Source organism: Lodderomyces elongisporus, chromosome 8, assembly GCF_030384665.1.
Source record: "Lodderomyces elongisporus chromosome 8, complete sequence".
NCBI lineage: Eukaryota > Fungi > Ascomycota > Pichiomycetes > Serinales > Debaryomycetaceae > Lodderomyces > Lodderomyces elongisporus.
In genome coordinates, this window is record NC_083680.1 from 724,362 (window position 1) to 743,678 (window position 19,317).

The window sequence follows — 19,317 nt, forward strand, 5'->3', positions numbered from 1 at the left end:
TCAAAACAAATGGGAAAAAGAAAAAATAAAGGAAAAGAAAGAAACCCCCCCCTTATTGAAGATGAAAAGATAAAAAAAAGAAAAAGAGAAAGAGACAAGTTATAGTTGTGTAGTACCTTTATTTATTGGGATCAGAGGGACTCTTTATATATGCTTTAGTTTATATGTATATACATATAAATATATACATACATATATATATATATATATATAGATCAGAATGTGAGTGTTTGGACATATTGTGTAGATATACAAACAACAGAAGCAGCAATATTAGTGTAAATGGTTTAGTGTTTATGCAGCACAAGAAGGAATCGAAAAAAATAAAAAATAAAAAAATAAATAAAAGAAACAAAAAAAAAAAGAGCGAAAAATGGGGTCTGCATGTGATTGTTTGTGGGTGCAATCTTGAAACAAATACAACGGAAAATCAACTGCATCAATATGTACATACATATTCTTAGTTTTCTCAATTCTTTCATTAGATTACGCAAACTATAGCTATTCATGCAACTTATAACCAAGGATGGTGCCATCGTTATAGGTGACATAGATCAAATAAGATACAGGCAATGTAAAGTCTTCTCCTTCACTCTGCCTTTGCCCCTTTACACAAAGTCCAATAATCGTTCTATATCCGTGATGTCCTATAGCCAAATTTAAGGCATTGGGAAACACGTGCTCTTGGCGCATCCCATGGACCCCATTATAGCAACATAATCTCATGATCGAAACCAATCCTTGCTGCGATACACCAATAAAGCACGATAACTCGGGAATTGTGGCAGCTATCGACATCCTGTTAGAGTGTTTGCTATCTTCGTTATATGGTAAATCCATATTGAATAGCTCATCGGTAGAGCTGGAACAATAAAGCGAAGGGATCTGCAAAAGAGCCATTTTCTTTGCCGTTGTCACCATTAAAAAGTTTGGTTCATCATTTTGATGATAATGGTGTTGAACCTGCTTAAAAACCCTTCTATACACGTCTTTTGTATTAAAGGGCCGAGTCATTGTAGTTGTCCGACGACGTATATCATCGTCATGGCTAAGCTGAACTGTCTTTGGTTTAAAAAATTGGAAATCCCCTAACGCACTACCGCCGCCTAAAAGGGCTTTCTCTTTTATTATCCTTTCCATCTCTTGTTCTTCGTTGATATCACTATCTCCAAACACATTCTTTAAAGAACCTACGGGGAGAAACCATTGCGATTTGAACAATTGAACTGTCCAGCAGTCTTCATCCATCACGCAACGAGAAATCACTATGGGGTCAGCAAAATTGATACGCTTTAATGAACAGTGACTACTAGTGGTACTTGATGTTCTTTGCTCCCGAGGAAGTTCTGCATCACGTCTTTCCATGGTTTCCACCAATTGATCCGTGTAGTACACTTTGCCCATCAAGTCATTTTCTCCCAAGGGACCCAGCACTATTGCATAATTGAATTTGAAAATCACCATCTCGCCTGAAATCGATGCACATGCAACGAGAACTTCATCATCAGTATGCTTGAGAATTGATACAGAGGGGATGTTATGAAGCACTTGGTGAGAGGTGACGTGGTAGAATCTGTTATCTGGTGTGTGGTAGTAAAGCAACACAATGCATTGCGAGTTGTCCGAAGCAGCTATAATGTTATCCAGAAAGTCTAGCCCCCATATTGAAGCACTAAGTTTGATTTTGAAATCAGGCTTGATTCTTAATGGAAGATTGCCATGCCTTTTTTTGTTTTGAAATTTATCAATTTCATTCGCAATTGTTTGCGACTTCCAAATCAAGAGAGACCCATCATCAACACATACAGCAAGGACATCTTCTCCATTGAATAACGCTGTGGTGATATAATTTATGGTATGTGGGAAATACGGCCAAGTCGAAATCAACCTGTCAGTACTTGAAGTGAAAACGGGTCTAGTCTCAAAACGAAAACAAGGCTCAGCTTCTGGTAGATTCTCGATGGCATCAAACTTGTAAAACAAAAGCTCAGAGTTTGCTGCAATAACCATATAGTCCCTCGCTTCGTGAAAATTCATGATGCAAGTAAGGTTGTTCTTGTATTTTTTCGAATGTTCGAATCCTTCGACCCGCTTCGTGCCAATGGAATTTAACTTTAATCCATTATGAAATTTTTCAGCTGGTGGCTTTTGCAATAATCGTGTTGGGTTGTACGATACGATATCCTCATATCCACTATTGGAGAATTTGTCCTCTGGCGGAAGGAATGTAAAGTTGTTGAGATTTAGAACTTTTAGTTTCGACAAATCGAGTTTAGCTCGAGACTCAATATAATCGTATTTGTATTCTTTCTTTAAATTCTTAGTAAATGTAGTCCCAATCAGAGACCCTTGCAGTTGCAGTTGTGGAGGAAAGTTCATTGGATCGTGGTGATCTGTAACGAACTCGTTTCTGTACGAGAAACTTTCTCTTCTAGAGTCGTAGAAACGATCAGGATCATCGAACTCATTGCTATAATCTAGTGCAATACCTCTGCCCAATGATTCTGATGAATCGTCTTCATGATTACTATCAATATCACCATCACCATCATTAGTATTATTATTATTATTATTATCACCACTCCCATCAATCTCATCATCACCTTCAATAACACTTTCGGAAAAGACTTCATTAAAGTCAATATTGTTGTTGCTATCGTTTCTTACCACGTTCCTTAATCTTCCTGGTAAGATATTCCCAATTTCTTCATCCAAAGATTCTGCTGCATAAATATTGTATGCTCGTTCTTCATCTTGATCAGTTTCTCGCTCCACAATATTCACTCGCCTTATATTGTTATCCACGTTCGCAACGACACTGGAATTTGCGAGTCGATGATCTCGCTCGGCCATAGCGTCGATTGCATACGCCTCTTCATCTAGCTGTGCGTCCGTTTCATTCTCTTCCAGTAGCTCCCCTCTCACATGTTCATTATCTCCGCTATATTCTATTTGAGATTCTGCTTGGACTTCATTATCGTTTCGAATACTACTCAATAAGTACTCACTCATTGTGATACGGGGCCTCGTGAACACCTCGTCATCGTCCCAGTTTCCAAACCTATCATATTCTCCTTGGTTAGATTCTTGAAACAATCCAAAGTCATCATCACTGTCACTATTACTGTAATGTCTTCGAGCAGATGTCGAGCTTGCTTGTTGCTCTTGATCTTGTATCAGTCTTTGTTGTTGTGGTTGTCCCAGCTCTGCCAATTGACTCGATGTATTTGCATGATTATTAGCAGAGGATGGTCGCAGGGGCACTAGAACTTGTTGTATTCCTCTCAGGGCAAGGAACTTGTGAAACCCATCCATCATTTATTCATCCATTCTCTTTTATATTCAGCTGATACTAAAAAAAAAAGAAAATTATCACCCAATTTTCTCACTTACTTATCTTCTTACTCCCGCAATTGAAAGTTATTAATGCCTGTATTAGTGAATATCAAACTGTTGATTTTCATTCACTTTGAGGGAGAATAGAGGAGACGAAGTGGCGATACCACTTCTTTTTTATTTATTTATTTATTCAGTTATTTAATTCTTTTTTTTTTTACACAAAATAAGAAAAAACATAGAAGTTTTCATCTCTTGATAGACAAGAGGCCCATGGTTTGCAACCCATAAAGAAGAAGCTATAACCTTAGAAATCAGACGATCCATACAATAATATTGGAAAAAACTACATTCACTCAGAGCTAGCTAGTCGAGATCAATCTCTAGCCATATTTCAAACAAGTCTATGAAAATCGAATCTAATATCATAACTAATAAGAAAAAAAAAGAAAACTCTTTTTCCTCCCCTGTTAAAGCCACAGTTGTCTCGGTAAGAAACTGGACTTGAAAACAGAAAAACTTTTTTTTTTCTGTTTATTCTTTTTCCTTTTCCTTATTTTTGTTTTAGAAAAATTGTAGACAATATCAAGATCATAAAACAGAACGCAATTCTTTGGAATCAATCTTGACATTCTTTCGTGCTGTCTGCTTTTCTGCTTTTTTGTTTTTGTTTTAAAATTATTCCCTTGAATTTGTACCTTGATAATGGTGTATCATGCAGACTATACAAATGCAAAACATGATTCAAAAATAGAGGCACTCGAACATATCCTTATTTCATATGAGCTGCTCAAAACAGATAATTGGGTTTCAAATCTCCTGAATTGCTCATCATTATTATGGCATGGATACCATTCGCTCGGTGTTGAAGTCAATTGGACGGGATTTTACATCAACCAGCAATTTATGGTCCCGTCATCATCATCATCATCATCATCATCATCATCATCATCATCATCATCATCATCGTCATCGTCATCGTCATCATTTAGCTCCATCGATGAGCTCATATTAGCTCCATTCCAAGGTAAAGTCGCGTGTCAAACAATATCATTTGGTAAAGGTGTGTGTGGCACTGCAGCACTGACGCAAACTACACAAGTTGTTTCGGATGTTGAAAAATTTCCTGGCCACATTGCATGTGATGGAGAGACCAAGAGTGAAATTGTAGTGCCCATTTTGCAGAAAAGGGCCGATAGTAAGGTTGATGGAAAACCAAAAGTTATTGGAGTGATTGATTTGGACTGCTTGCAATTGAATGGATTCGATGAAGTTGACAAAGAGTATTTGGAAAAATTGGCGGACTTAATTAGTGAGAGCTTCAATTGAACTACTAGAGTATGGTAATTCTAACAACAACAACAACAACAACAACAAAAAGAAAAGCAATAGCTAAAGTTACAATTTATGAGTTTCAAATATAGATACAAATGAATGATATATTTGCAGGCATTACTGAATACCAACAAGCACAGACTTGTAGTAAATGAATACCATAACAGAACCAAAAAAAAAAGAATAAAAAAGAGAAAGCAAAAACAAAAGAAAATGTATAAGGACCAAAAAAAAGTAAAACAAATATTAGTCACTACAAACGATTCTTTCTCTTATGACTCTTCAGTGGCGTTCTCACCAGCTGAAGTAGCCTCGGCTCTTCTTTGTTCTTCTCTTTCCAAGTTGTGGTATAATAAACCTTTGGCTTTTTCAACAGCCTGTTGTGTTCCGGTGATGGTGAATACTCTTTCATCTGAACCGTCTTCAGCTTCGCTGATACCAATCATGGCACCACTAACTTTCCTAACACCTTGGATTCTTGAACCGTTCTTACCAATCAAGGCTCCAACCATATCGTTAGGGAAGTTGATAGTCGCAGTGCTCTTTCTAGTCATTTGATGGGAGCGTGGCACGTAGTAAGTGGTTGTGCCAACACTTGACGAAAAATCTTCAATAAGACAACGCGAAATAACACGCAAGGAGTCATACAAGTCATCAACAGTACCTTGTAACTCAACCAACCTTTCATTTGAGCCAGGCAAGAACAGTTTTGATGCAATCATAGAGACACCAAAACTTTGTTGAATTTGTTGGATACGTGCACCTTTTGAGCCAATCAAGGTACCCATTTGACTATTTGGAATCAACAATCTGATGATAGTAGTCTCACCTTCGACACATGGTGTAGAGCTCAATTGTTTCAATGGGAAGTAGTTGTAAAGTTCAATCGCCGAATCGCAAAGTGCTTGAGCAAAATATGAAAGTGCTTTAGCACTGTCGTCTAATTTACCCGACACGGTCAAGATACGTTCATGAGTACCTGGGGTCAAACGTGAGATACCAGCTTTGGTGTTTGTTTCATTACGAATCGAGTCAATGACACCACCATTTTGTCCAATGAGACAGCCAGCTTCTTTAGCTGACACCAAGACACGATAGTTGATCAATGCATCGGCATTGGACTTGTCGTCTAAGGAAGGCAATGCAGCGGAGTTGTCATAGTCAGCGTCTTGGTGAGAGTCTCCTGAAGTGGTAGTACTGGTGCTGGTTGTGTTGGCATCAGTACTTGCGGCGGTGCTGGTAGTGTTACCACTCTCCTTTTTGGATTCTTGGTCTGCAGATGATGATGGCACCTCCGCGGCGGTGGTGCCTTGCTGAGTTGATGGAGCTGAAACGAAAGTAGAATCTGATCCAGAAGCAGAAGCAGGAGCAGGAGCTGGAGCAGAAGCAGGAGCTGCCGCTTCTGTAGTAGGAACTACAGGTTTACTTTCATTTTCAGATGTGAAGTTTGTATCAAACAATGATTCTGTCATTATGGGGTCTGTTTTCCTTTCTTTAGAGATGTTTTTTTACTTCAGTTTCTTTTTTTTTTTTTTTGGGGGGGGGGATATGATTTATTCTATAAACTGACTTTTGAGAAAATCAATTAGAATGGAGTACACGGGTTAGTGTGTGAAAGTGTGACAGATGTGTGAAAGGTAGTGGCGGTAAAGGGGGAGGGAAGTGTGAGTGTATGTGAAAAAGGGAATTGGTTTATTTCAGGTTTTATTAGGAAGGTGGATGGGGTGTGTTGGTGTGTTTTGGATGGTGTGGTTTGATGTTGGGTATTTAAGTGTTGTCTGCAAAAGAGTAGTTCAGTTGGTACACATACCGATGTTTTGTAAAGAATTAAAAAAGAGAATGGGCGTGTTGAAAAAAATGCAGTGAAAAAAAAAAAACAGGAAAAAAAATTCAAGACATAGTTGGCATGGGTGTGTCTATGTTAGAAAGCAGAAAGAAAAAAAAAACAACAACAAAACACTTGTGCGTTGTGTCGTGTCGTGTCGCAAAAATCAGATTCACACATACACACGTACTTAACATCACGTGACTACACCATAAGACGAAGAAAGTGAAGATGAAGAAGGTGAAGAGGAAGGTTGGCACTACAAAGTGTTTGTAAACTACATATACTTTTTGTCGATAAAAAGAGTATCATTGATTTGTAAACTTTTCTTCTTCTAAATTACTGAATATTACTTAAATAAATATACTAGTAGGTGAAATTATCATGCACACACACACTTTCTCTTCCTTCTATGTCAAGTAACAAACATGATGCCGTTGCCCATCGCCCACTTGCGTTTGGTAATTGGTCTTGCTCCATTTTTTTATTTTTTTTTATTTTTTGCTTTTCTCTTTCTCTTCCTCTATTTATTTATTATAATTTTAATTCATTAGCTCTCCCTCTCTCTCTCTCTCTCTCTCTCTCTCCCTTTGGCCGTTACAAGACACCAATGTAGTCCTGTGCACTGATTGTAGCAAAACTTCCTCTTCTAAACGGTGTATTGTGATTAGCTATGCCTTCTCCAACGTAGTCTTGGGGTGGACTCATAGGATCAATTTCTTCGTCATCATAATTAGCATTAGCATTCTCAATTTCATTTTGATTTCCGTTATAATTTTTGTTGTTGTTGTTGTTGTTGTTGTTATTTTTATTTCTAATATTGTATTGTCCTTCGTCGTCGTCATCGTCTACTTCCTCTAATAAATTGGCCAAATTTTCATCCTCGTGGCTAATCATATCGGCAAATGAGTAAAAGTCAATAGTGAATGGATTTGAATTTGTAGCGCCATCACTTGGGTTGTTTCTTGCCTCACTGTATTTGCTTTTGGAGTAGTTTGTTGATCCAGCAAAACTTGAAGAGCGTTTTGCAGTGTGCAGGAAAAACGGTGGATTGTGATTGTGATTGTGATTGTGATTGTGATTATGGTTTTGGTTTTGGTTTTGGTTTTGGTTTTGGTATTGTTGGTGGGATGTGTACACTCTTGAGAGCGAGGTTACACCAGTCGATGATTTCGAGGTAGTAATTTTGTTATGGTAATTATTGTTTTTAGAGTTTTCCAAGGTGGAAATAATCAGTTGTGATATGATACTTCTTGCTCTTGGTCTTATGGTTGGTGAAAATGGTGCTTTTCTTGGTGACAAATCTGAAGTTGATCCATTGTTCATAGTGCCTTCAGGATCTGCAGTGTTTCCATTGTTACCTACTAAACTCAAGTTTTGGGTACTGCTATTGGCACTGCTATCTAAGCTTAATGTGTTATCTTGTCTTGTTCTTGTTCTTCTTCTTCTTTCTGTACTTTTACTTCTGTAACGGCAATTGGGCACTTGTGTTTCGTCATCGTCGCAATAGCAGTTCAATTTCACCTGGTCTAGTTTGATTTTGGGGTTGATTAGTATTTCCGTGGTGGTGTCCAATATGGGGTTGGTGTAGTTTTCCAAAGTGCGGTGGAATGGTGTTTCTGGGTTACTTAAGCTGTTTAAGGACTCTGAGTTTTTGGTGACTGATCGTTCAAAAATGTCGCTTGATGAAGAGTTTGTTGAGACTACTGAGTTATTGTGGCGGATAGGGTCTGAAGATGGAGGAGCAATTGGAGAGAGGTGTGCATCCTTGGAGTTTGGAGAATGCAAAGAGTCTATTTGTTGTGTTTGCTTTTGTTGTTGCTGTTGTTGTTGCGGTTCCTGTTGCTGTTGTTGTTGCTGGTGGGTTTTTTGTGTGTTTTGGTGACGAACTACGGGGGAGAGTTTCAACCTGTGTATTGTTCTCTTGACAAACTTGTTGAACCTTTCCAGGTCTTCCTTGTGCTCTCCAAGTATATTTACATGGGATGCGTCTGGTGTGTGATTCTTGTTTCTTGTTGTTGTGGGTGCTTTGTCATCAACAGTGTTAGGGGATGTAATGGAGGTTGCTGTAGAGGACGGAGAATCAATTGGGTGTTGTTGCTGTTGTTGCTGTTGTGGTTGCAAGTGCTTCTCTGCTCTGGGTGTGTTTATTTGAAAATGGTTCAACTGTGCACCAACACTATCACTGGAAGCACTAGGGTTTCTTGTACTATTTGTGGTTTTGGTGGTTTTGGTGGTTTCTTCTAGCGACGAGGACAGGTTACTGTACAAGTTAAAGTTGACATTATGGCTTAGTTCAGACATCTAATATGGATTGTTTGTTCTCTTTTTGATATATATATATATATATATATATATATATATATATAGATAAAGATATTTTATGTGCGTTATTAATAAGATGTAGCAATAGGTTTATAATCTCTTACTGTTACTTTTTCTTTCACTTTTACCTTTTAAAGTGTAATTTTTTTAATGAATTTCCAATTAATCTGTTCTGGTTTATTTTAAAAAGGTTGGTTAGAAGGGTTCAAGTATAGATTATTGGCAATTGACTTTGTTTCCAGTGCTGTATTGTATTTTGTGTATTGTGTATTGTGTATTGTGTATTGTGTATTGTGTATTGTGTATTGTGTATTGTATTAGTGAGGGAAGGGGAAGGGCAGGAAGTGGAATGGATTGATAAAAGTTAAATTAGGACAAGAAATATAGAAAGCGAATATATCAGTGTGCAAACATGAAAAAAAAAAAGAAAACCTTTGGTGAAGGAAAGGAAAGGAAAGGAAAGGTAAAGTGGTTTAAGGGATGGGTTTGCGGTTTAAATCCTTTACTTAGAAAGCTGGTAATAGTTGGAATTGAGGAATCTCCAGATCTCTGTGCGTGGCTGTGGTTGTGATTGTGTATCGAGAGTGTTTACCCAACTGTAGTAGTAGTAGTAGTAGTAGTAGTAGTAGTAGTGTAAATATAAATATATAAATATATATATGTATATATATATATTTATATATAGTTGTACGTGTATATGGGGATGAGAGATGGATGTTGAGAAATAAGAGAAGAAGGGAAAGAGGGGGAATATACCATTCACCAACAGCCCTGTGTGTGTGTGTATATATATATATATATATATATTCTTACACTCTGGTATGGTCTGCTTCAACTAAGTGTCATCATCTACTGGGAAAACAGAATTAAAGAAGATGAAGAGGAAGTAGAAGTAGAAGAAGAAGAAGAAGAGTGCTGTAGTAAGAAGGAGTCGTCCTTTTCTGTTTTGTAAATGTCATGATGTGAATATTTTTAGATGACCATTCTTTGCTCTCAGTTGCAGTGGTACACAAAACAGCACAAAACAACACAAAACAACACAAAGAATTCCATTTTTTTTTTTTCCCCTAAAAAAAAAATTTGGGGGTTTGTTTTTATTTTTGCACTTGTAATCACTAATATTACATAATACAACACATTACTGCTTAGTAATAATCTATTGATAGTTACATAACAGCTTACGCAGCAACAGATTATTATCTTATTTCATTTTTTCCTTTTCCTTTTTTCTTTTTTTTTTTGTTTTTCTTTTTTTGTTTTGTTTTGTTTCTGTTACAACATCGACAACAACATCGACATCGACATGAACTATGCTCTAGTTCTCTTCATACTCTTCAGACACACACAGACACATCAGCAACATCCATTCTATTGCTATCCATACTTTATCTAGACTGTTTGTTGGATTTCCTCTTTTCCTCTTTTCCTTTTTTCCTGTTTTCCTCTTTTGTTTCTTCTTCTCTCTTTTCCTTTTTTTTCTTTATCATCACTACTAGATACTGTCATACGATATATAGTGATGCCAAAAGGTAGCATAGGATACCGCACCGTACCGCACCGCACCACTCAACACCACTCAACACCACTCCACTCTGCACTACACCACTCCACTTTTGTACCATGAATACTAACCATGAGCAAACATAGCCAATGTAAAGCGTGTAAAGAGTGTAATAACTTTGGAGAGAGAAGAGAGATACATATATACAGACAAACGAGACGTTTCAGCCTAACCCAACAACAACATCACTAATAATAATAATAAGTATAAGTATAATAATAATAACTACAACAAGGCAACAACAAAAACAGCAGCAGACTTTGAATCTATATCCGTCATTTTCCTTCTTTTCTTTTTTGGGGGTTTCGTTGTAACGAGTAATAAATTAATAAAGAAAGAAAGAAAGTGAAGTAACAGGAAGTAACAGGAAGTAAAAGGAGGAGAGATAGGGTGATCTTTTTTTTTTTTCTCTCTTGCCTAATTCACCTTATTATTTTTTATTATTATTTTTATTATTTTTTATTTTTAAGGGAGAATAGAGGAGGAGGAAGGAGCTAGAGGAGGAGAAAGGAGGAGAAAGGAAGAAAAGTATTTGCTCTTCCTCTTCCTCTTCTTTCTTCCTCTTCGTCTTCACTCGTCTCTTTTCGCCCTTTAAAAAATCATGGTGCAACACAGCGCAAGTGCAGCAACTCTGCTAAACTTTTTTTTTTTTTTTTTTCCACCCCTCCTTTCTCTTGCAAACTCGTGTCTACTGCTGTGTTTGCCCTGTTGTTTTTTTTTTATCTTTTATATAATTGTCTCGTAGTATCTAGGAAGAAGAGGAGCATACAAATATACATACATACAAATATACATACATACAAATATACATACATACATACATACAAACAAATAGTCCATCCACTGTCATCTACGGAAGAATAGTGACAGCAATTGCTCTTTTACACACATAGGGAAACACCTTTTGTAGATTTTAACAAACTCTTTCTCTTTTCTCTTCCTCTACAACAACAACAACAACAACAACAACAACACCAGCAAGTAATAATAATATTAACAATAATAATAATAATAATAAATACCCTTTGAAGGGTTAGACTCTATTCCACCCCGTAATGAAAGAAAGAAACAAAAATAAAAAAAAATCAACAACAACAACAACAACAACAACAACAACAACATTATAAATAATATTACCACGTCTCTCTTACCCTACAGATAACCACGCCTTATCTTCCAAATTATCAACTCACTTATTATGCCCCCCTCCCCCCCAAAAAAAAAGAAGAAGAAGAAAGAAAAGAAAAAAGAAAAATTAACCACAACACTCCATGGAAACCAAAAAAATGCCAAAAAAAGCCAAAAAAAGCCAAAAAAAAGCCAAAAAAAACACACAAAAGAATAATCAATCACAAGTTCCAAGTACCAGAGAAACTGAAACAACAGCGGCATCTCTGACTCTATATTGCAAAAACAGAACATCATCAACCTTTTCCTTCTTTCTCCTTTTCCTCACCCTTCCCAACCGCCTTCGTTATCTCATAATTCATTATTCACAATCGGCATATGGACGCAAGTGAAGGCTCACGAAAATCCATATACATCAAATAGCCTCTACTACATGCATTAAAAAAGCCATATTTGCCTTTTTGAACTATCAGACACCCACCTACATCAACTATGTGCAATAGATGTCAGGAAGTGCTCCACGACCCACAACCCACAACCCACAACCCACAACCCACAACCTCTCTCTCTCTCACTCTTTTTTCTTTCCCTTTATAATGATAATGGTATTGGTTAAGTTAGGATATAAACACTCGTATTCTTTCTATTGCCGACATCTTGCAATTGCGTGCATCTCTATAAAAAAAATGGCTAATCTCTTATCCTATAATTATAATTTTAATCACGCGATTTTCTGTTTGTTGCTGTCCCCCCTCAATTATCCGTGGTTAAAGTCAGTGCTGTTTGCATTGGTAAAAGGCTCAAAGCACCCAGAAAGTAAATCTGTATATCATAAATATATCTGCTACTTAACTTCTTAATCTCTACTATCTTCCTTCCTTTTAATATGACTGCTACTACTACTACTACTACTACTAAAAGAGTACATGCAACCGGCATTAATCTAGAAGTTAAAGTGAAATAGTCTTCAATTGGTTTACCGAAATTTACAGCACCAAAGCCGCACAATACAAATCATTTTTAATAAAACCTTTTTTTTTAATTTTTTTTCTATTTATTATTTTTATTATTTTCACCAAGAGCGCGCGCTAACATGGGCTTCTTGCAATCTACTATATAGAAGATAACGCATCTTTGAAATAAGAAAAAGAGAAGTGAGAGCAAAAAAAAAAAAAAAAACACTTGAAACTCGACTATGAGAAACAAAAATAAAATATCCAAGAACCTACTGCTCATCTTCTTTTCATCCTATCCTTCCCTCCTATTTCCCTTTCCTTACCCCCCCCCCCCCGCCCCCGCCCTCGCCCCTGCCACTTTATCATATACCAAAGATATATTACTGAAATATGTCATCAGGCACAAACGAACTAGAACAACATCTCCTCACTCGATGTTATGACTCTTCGCACGAAATCTTACAACTCTTGGAACTGCGGTACTCAGCCACCGGTGATCAGAAAAGTACCATATTCTTAAAACGAGGAACACCATCATCGCAAACACAAAAAAAACTAAATCTCCTACAACCTTCAACAACCACAGGACACCCTCCTTCCACGTCTTTGTCCAATTCTTCTTCTTCTTCTTCTTCTTCTTCTTCTTCTTTTAGACGCGACTTGCTCAAACGACGAAAACAATCGACACGTGTTGACCTCAAACAATACATTTCCCAAACCCTTAAAAGCCAACGCAAATTAACCAAGAAAATTCAACACCTTCAACGCCAAAACGTCAAATTCAATTTAAACCATCTACTACGTACATACAACATTCCACAATTTGAAAGTTTCCTCCATATGAATTCATTATGGCAAAGCTATATTCAAAGCTTACTAACGTACGACGGTAAATTCCAATTGCAAATCTCACAAATCGTTTCCAGGTTAGTCAATGCTGATTTTAATGGATGTTTCATAACGGTTTTGCAATCGCGAAATACAAACCTCGTGGGGACGAGAGGCATAATTGTATGGGACGCACAACATCTGTTTATTATAGTTGCACCCCAGGGAAACCAAAGCAAAGAATGGTTTAGCAGCTTGGATGACAAAGGAAATGAGCAACCGGAAAGGAATCGCAAGAACAAAATATCAGCTTCTGATTTGGTAAGCGGATTCAAAGCTATACCCAAACAGCACACAATGTTTGGATTCGATATCATTGTTCCGCGCGATAAAAGGAAAGTTGGAGGCACACAGTCTCATCATGATATCAATGTTGATCAAGCCAACAAAGATCAAACAGAAGAAAAAGAACCCGAACAACAAGAGACCATACCATTCACAATGATTGGCTCGAGGTTTGAAATCAGAAGCATTGACCGATCTTCGAAAAAATTTAAAAACCACTCAGTCGATAATATATTGTAAGCAAGTAAACCCACACTCAACGTATCAAGCAACCACTATATACAATGGCAACAACAAAAGAGGAAAGAAAAAAAGTCAAGAGCTCTAATAATAATAATAATAACAACAACAACAACAACAAGAGCAACTGACATTAAAGATCGATTTATAATATTAAAGTGTGATAATGGTGGTTAACATACCAACAAGCTTTTTATACTCCATTAAAAACAATTAAATTGTATCGCCGTATTTTCCAAGCTCTCTTGCAACGCATCCTCTAAATCCGCGCCATTCAATCCCCTGCCATCTCCATCTGCTACTTCAATATTGGAGATCTCCTTCACAAGAACCTGGCTTAATTTCTTACATTTATTATCAAACTTTAATTGCTTCGATCGCTCAAATACCGCGGACAAAAAATAACAATCCAAAAGAAGATTCTTGACAATCCTTAAAGTAAAAAAGTGTTGATTATTCCGCACATTGCTCAACAAATCCTTCAAAAATAAATTTTGTAACTCGCTCAATAGTGTAACAAACATATTTTCACTCGTTAATGGCTTTATCCTATTCACGAGCTTAACGAAATGCAGCAAAACTTCATATATCATTGCATCAACTTTGGGTCTGGCATCTACAATCAATTTCAGATCCAGACGCAGTTTGTGGCCACCACCATTTCCATAATCGTTGAATTTTGGATTGAGACGAGCAAAGAAATTTAACGTGAGTTTGGCGAAAAAAGCTTTTTCATTTTTTAAGATATCTTCAATGATTGTGACTCTAGCCTTCTCGATGACTTGAATCAACTCCAAGTTCTGCTCCCCCAAATTGGTCAGATAATGTTTATCAAACTCCTTAAGGAGTTTGTAATATGTAATTCTTGAAAGTTTATCAAAATTGTTCATACTCAAAACTTTGAAAATCTCCACATTATATTCAGCAGACTTGTGGAGCTTTTCATCATTGATATTTCTGTCAGTATCGTATTTTCTAATCATGGAATCAATAATAATCTTCAAAGTTCTCATAAACTGTATCTCGATACCCGTAAGCATTTGCTTGCTTGCATGTTTCGAAACAACATTAAACTCATTCCGAATGTCCTTCGAAGTAGTCCTCGTTTTGGTTACTTTGGAAATCTTCCGGATCATATATAATTGATAACATTCAACTACACTCATAAGCTTAGTGCACGAGCCATCCTTGGCATTATGCTTACCTTCAATTTTCCAGTCCTCCATCTCGCTAAATTGTAGACAATCGTTGACCCAAGTTGAACAAATGGCTTCCAAAATTTTGGTATTTATATGCAAAGACGAACTTTTCAAGCTTTTGAGTAAATTGTTGGTATTTGAATATCTGCTGACATTGCCCAATGTACCCGCTAGATTTCCCAATTGTTGCATAAAATTATTCACCAGCACCTGGATTCTACCGAGATGATAGATTGTCGATAAGGAGTTTGCATAGCATGGAACAAAGCTTTTAAAGTATGACGGTTTCATTTCTTGGTTTTGCAATTTTCCTCCTTCCTTTACGTCACCATCAAACAAATGTGCCATAATAGATACAGCACGATTCACCATATCTATAAACTGGTTCCGTATAACTCCATCAGGGTCTGCACCCAATCTGAAATAGTGCGTATAATTGTTTAAAAATTTCTCAGCTAATCGAAGAAACAATATTTCTAAATATTGAACAAAATTAACGAGAACTAGCCACGTCTCATTAACTAAACTCAAATCCAACAAATCATTACTGTCAAATGCTTCTTCAATCGCCAACAATTTGTCTTCGTAGCTTTTCACCAATTTTCTTTCTTCACTATATTTGTCGTACTTGTCCAAGATGTAATTGACATGCGATCCATCGCGCTTCTCTTTTGCTAAGGATTGTACGTAATCTGTTATTTTTTTTTGCATAAGCAAGAATTTGTTATCATACTTACGCACATGGTATTCGAAATCTTTATCAATAATCTCAATTTGCTTAATGAGAAAATCCCTAACGGGTCCAATATGGATGTTGACACTACTCTTTTCTTGTTCGGAACCAAAACCAGAATCAGTTTTAGAACTTGACATTTTTGCCAAACTTTCAAGAAGTGCAGCAAATTTGTTACCGTCACCACTGGTCAGGTCCACAGTGTATTTACCATTCTTACCAACTTCGAAATCTAATGACAATAGCTCACCATGGACTTTGTTGCGGTACTGCTCTGCAATTGCATCCAACTCATGAAACACAGTAGTCATAAGAGTCAATTCAAAACCATAATCATTTTGAGCTTTGTGTAAAGCATTTAAATCATTATTTTCACTCACTCCAGCGCCTGCTTTTGAGAACTGCTGTTGCTGCTGTTGCTGCTGTTGCTTAATTTTGCGCAGAATCCTATCTAGATAAATATCCTTCTCTCGTATATATCTATTATACGTGTCAATGAATTTGAAGTTGTCATTGTTTGTAAAGTGCTTGATCAACTCAGATGAAAGATTAAAGAAAAAATCATTATTCTTGACCAACTCAACAACTTTGCCGATTTTCTCTTCGCGTGTTCTATTATCGGAGATAGGTCTAATCATCAAATTTGTAGTGGTGATTAGATTATTCAAAGACAATTCTAACTCTGAGGACAATTCAAACAGACCCGATGCGCCAGTACTGATGATTCCTCCTGCACCTGCGCCTGCATTTGCACCAGCTTCCGATCCAGCTCCCGTTGAACCACCCAATTTGTGTCTTCGAGGGTTGAATACTTTTGAATTCTCTTTATCTTGTCTAACTTTAGTTTTCTGATTAACAAACTCCGTGAGAGACCTATCAATGACTTGTTTACAATCAATAAAGCTGTCAAAATTATCATCTATTGAATCCTTCAAGTCGTCTGTGTGCATTCGAATATTATTTTCCAAAGTCTTCAAAGAGTTTCCTAGTGCCTCTAATGAGTCTCCTCCATGAACAGTGGTCAAAAATCTATATGAGCTAAACTCCTGTGAGCTTATAAGGTACTGTGACACTTTTGGGTCGGTTGGAGTTTCTACAACTTGCTTACGTATCAAGTCTTGGATAACATTGGACCCTCTCCCTTTCAATGGATCTTCGGGGTCTGGTTGTCGGTGACGTGATATAGATACCGCACTTTCATTACCCAAACTTTGAAGGTCGTCTAGTAATTTGTATTGCTCTTCCTCCTTAATATCTAGTTTCGGAAATGCGGTTATTGAGCCGAGCTCTAAACTTGGTTGGTCAATATGCAAGACATCACTTCGTTGTGTAGGTTTAGTTGTTCGTAAGCCGTATATGGCTTGAAGCTCATTATCAGATAGTTCCACCGACAACATCAATTAGACATATATCTGAAAGAATAAGTTGACAAAATGGCAGTTGGGATGAGTAGGGAGATTGTGATGGCCGTTGTAGTATTAATATACTAATATAGGTATTTTGTAGATTGATGGGTAGAAAAAAAAAAGGAGAAACTCAAACACTGTAAATACAAGTCAATATGGAACTTTTGGTGTCATGGTTGATATTTTTAATCAAACACACGTAGTTTCGTTATAGAGTGTAATATATGCTACCTATCATTTTTATAATCACGTGACCATAATGGTTAAATGTGCTATTTGTTTATATATATATTTACACTAGACTATATTGTCCGATACTTATTATGTTTTAATCTATACAGTAAATCAATGATGAAGTTTTTTTTTTTTATTTTTTTTTTATTATCTCGATCTGCATTTCTATGTTACAGAATGTACTTTTTCCAATTCAGAGAGCCTATTATTAATCATTTTTTGAAAGTCATGTTCAGATGCTTTATCATCACTGGCTCTCTGCAATATCAAGGCGTTTTCAAAGTCCTCTTTAGTCCATCTTATTCCAGCTGGTCTTTCCTTTGTATATTTCTTCACAATTTTCTTCCACTTGATATCATTCATTGATAGCACTTTCAGTTTCTTGATTTGCTTCAAAAGCCAGACTATATCATCTTGACCCATTCCCGGTTTTGAAATCACGCTTGATTTTTCATTTAGCTTAAGCCATTTGTATCTACATTGTATTCTAGATCTGACACCATTCATTTTCTCACTAACAATGGTCCAATTGACATCCTTTGCATTTGGGATCCATATGGGATTAGAGTCAGAAATGGAGTTAGTATCATCGTTAATGTTTTTGTTTTTGTCCTTGTTTTCGTCCATAGTGTTGCCGTTGTTTTCATCATTATAATCCAGGTCCTTCAAAGTGTATATCATTTCATTGACAATTGTTATCAATTTTTGTTCTTCATCAGGTGACCATCTTTTCTTGGCTCTAGTGGTTCCACACTTGATGTAATTACGCCAACGGTCCCTGCAATCTTCTGGCATTCTTCCCAAAAGTTCACCAATTTGTTTCCATTTACCAGGATGCACTAATGCCAATTCCTTCAATTTTTCATCGTCCTGCTCAGACCATTTTGCACGCAAATCAAAAATGTGATACCGTCGTCTCACGTGTTTGTAAACACTCGATTTCGATCTGTATGGAAAAATTTTATATATATTCTTCCAAAAGCTATCAACTTTGCGCTCTTCGCTCCAAATTCGTTCACATAGTTGCTGTCTCGTCCAATTATTATTGAAATAACATACCCCATTCAAGTAACTGTCAATGATATCATCTTCCATTGATGAGAACGGTCGCGACTTCTTATTGTCCTCAACCTGTACTTTCTGTGATTCATACCATTCTTCGGCCCTTTTGGATGCAATAGACACAAGCTCATCAATTCCTATTACGTTCCTGTAACTGTTTTTGAGAAATTGCTCTCTAGAGATGGTATAGTTTTCAACATTCTCGTTTGTCTTGCTAATTTTATTTGTTTCATTTGTTTTGTTGTTGTTGTTGTTGTTGTTGTTGTTACTCTCTTCAATAACATCACCCACCTTTAATGTTTTAGCGTTGCTACGAAGTACGCCATTTTTCTTTACGGTGGCTGACTTGTTAGCCTCAAGCTTAGCTCCATGCTCCAATCCCAATTCTTCATTCAATAAGTCAACATTGTTCGGCTTCATAGATTTTCCGTCATGAAACAAATCATTGTGTGCCATTAGCCCATCTGATTTTGATTTCGATGCCTGAAGTTGAGACGATGATCGTACTTTTCGTCTTTTGCTTTCATGAGGCTTGACTGTCATCTCTTGTATACTTAGCTTTTGTTTCTTACGCCGTTTATTCTTGTCGTTATGACCAACCATATCTCTCTCTCTTTCTCTTTTGTTTTTTTTTTGTTTTTTTTTTTCTTCCTCAATTTCTATTGAAATTCTGGCAAACCTCTCTTACTTCCTACAAGAATTCTGCGTGAGATTGATGCCCTTTGGTGTTTTTCATGACATGCAACTTTCCTTTCTCCCTTTGAAATATTTATCACACAAACACAGTTTTCAATTTTTTTCTTT

The 19,317-nt window shown here is 36.7% G+C and overlaps 7 protein-coding genes across 7 annotated transcripts; 2 read left to right on the plus strand and 5 right to left on the minus strand. All coding sequences in view use genetic code 12, as the record gives it.

Annotated features, from left to right (window-relative positions):
* Positions 1–501: 501 nt before the first annotated feature.
* PVL30_005613 (uncharacterized protein) lies at positions 502–3,315 on the minus strand (the record flags this gene model as incomplete). Its single annotated transcript, XM_001524029.2, has 1 exon — positions 502–3,315. The coding sequence occupies one exon, from the start codon at positions 3,313–3,315 to the stop codon at positions 502–504; it is 2,814 nt and encodes a 937-aa protein (XP_001524079.2).
* Positions 3,316–4,041: 726 nt separating this feature from the next.
* PVL30_005614 (uncharacterized protein) lies at positions 4,042–4,665 on the plus strand (the record flags this gene model as incomplete). The annotated part of the gene is made up of 1 exon (XM_061119699.1): positions 4,042–4,665. One exon carries the CDS (start codon positions 4,042–4,044, stop codon positions 4,663–4,665), a length of 624 nt encoding a protein of 207 aa, XP_060975682.1.
* A 278-nt stretch (positions 4,666–4,943) lies between these two features.
* On the minus strand, positions 4,944–6,143 carry HEK2 (RNA binding protein, heterogenous nuclear RNP-K like protein; the record flags this gene model as incomplete). The annotated part of the gene is made up of 1 exon (XM_001524030.1): positions 4,944–6,143. One exon carries the CDS (start codon positions 6,141–6,143, stop codon positions 4,944–4,946), a length of 1,200 nt encoding a protein of 399 aa, XP_001524080.2.
* Positions 6,144–7,093: 950 nt separating this feature from the next.
* On the minus strand, positions 7,094–8,800 carry PVL30_005616 (uncharacterized protein; the record flags this gene model as incomplete). Its single annotated transcript, XM_061119700.1, has 1 exon — positions 7,094–8,800. The coding sequence occupies one exon, from the start codon at positions 8,798–8,800 to the stop codon at positions 7,094–7,096; it is 1,707 nt and encodes a 568-aa protein (XP_060975683.1).
* A 4,056-nt stretch (positions 8,801–12,856) lies between these two features.
* Positions 12,857–13,879, plus strand: PVL30_005617 (uncharacterized protein; the record flags this gene model as incomplete). Its single annotated transcript, XM_001524032.2, has 1 exon — positions 12,857–13,879. One exon carries the CDS (start codon positions 12,857–12,859, stop codon positions 13,877–13,879), a length of 1,023 nt encoding a protein of 340 aa, XP_001524082.2.
* A 203-nt stretch (positions 13,880–14,082) lies between these two features.
* Positions 14,083–17,208, minus strand: SEC5 (Exocyst complex component S5; the record flags this gene model as incomplete). The annotated part of the gene is made up of 1 exon (XM_001524033.2): positions 14,083–17,208. One exon carries the CDS (start codon positions 17,206–17,208, stop codon positions 14,083–14,085), a length of 3,126 nt encoding a protein of 1,041 aa, XP_001524083.2.
* Positions 17,209–17,616: 408 nt separating this feature from the next.
* On the minus strand, positions 17,617–19,056 carry REB1 (RNA polymerase I enhancer binding protein; the record flags this gene model as incomplete). The annotated part of the gene is made up of 1 exon (XM_001524034.2): positions 17,617–19,056. One exon carries the CDS (start codon positions 19,054–19,056, stop codon positions 17,617–17,619), a length of 1,440 nt encoding a protein of 479 aa, XP_001524084.2.
* Positions 19,057–19,317: the final 261 nt, after the last annotated feature.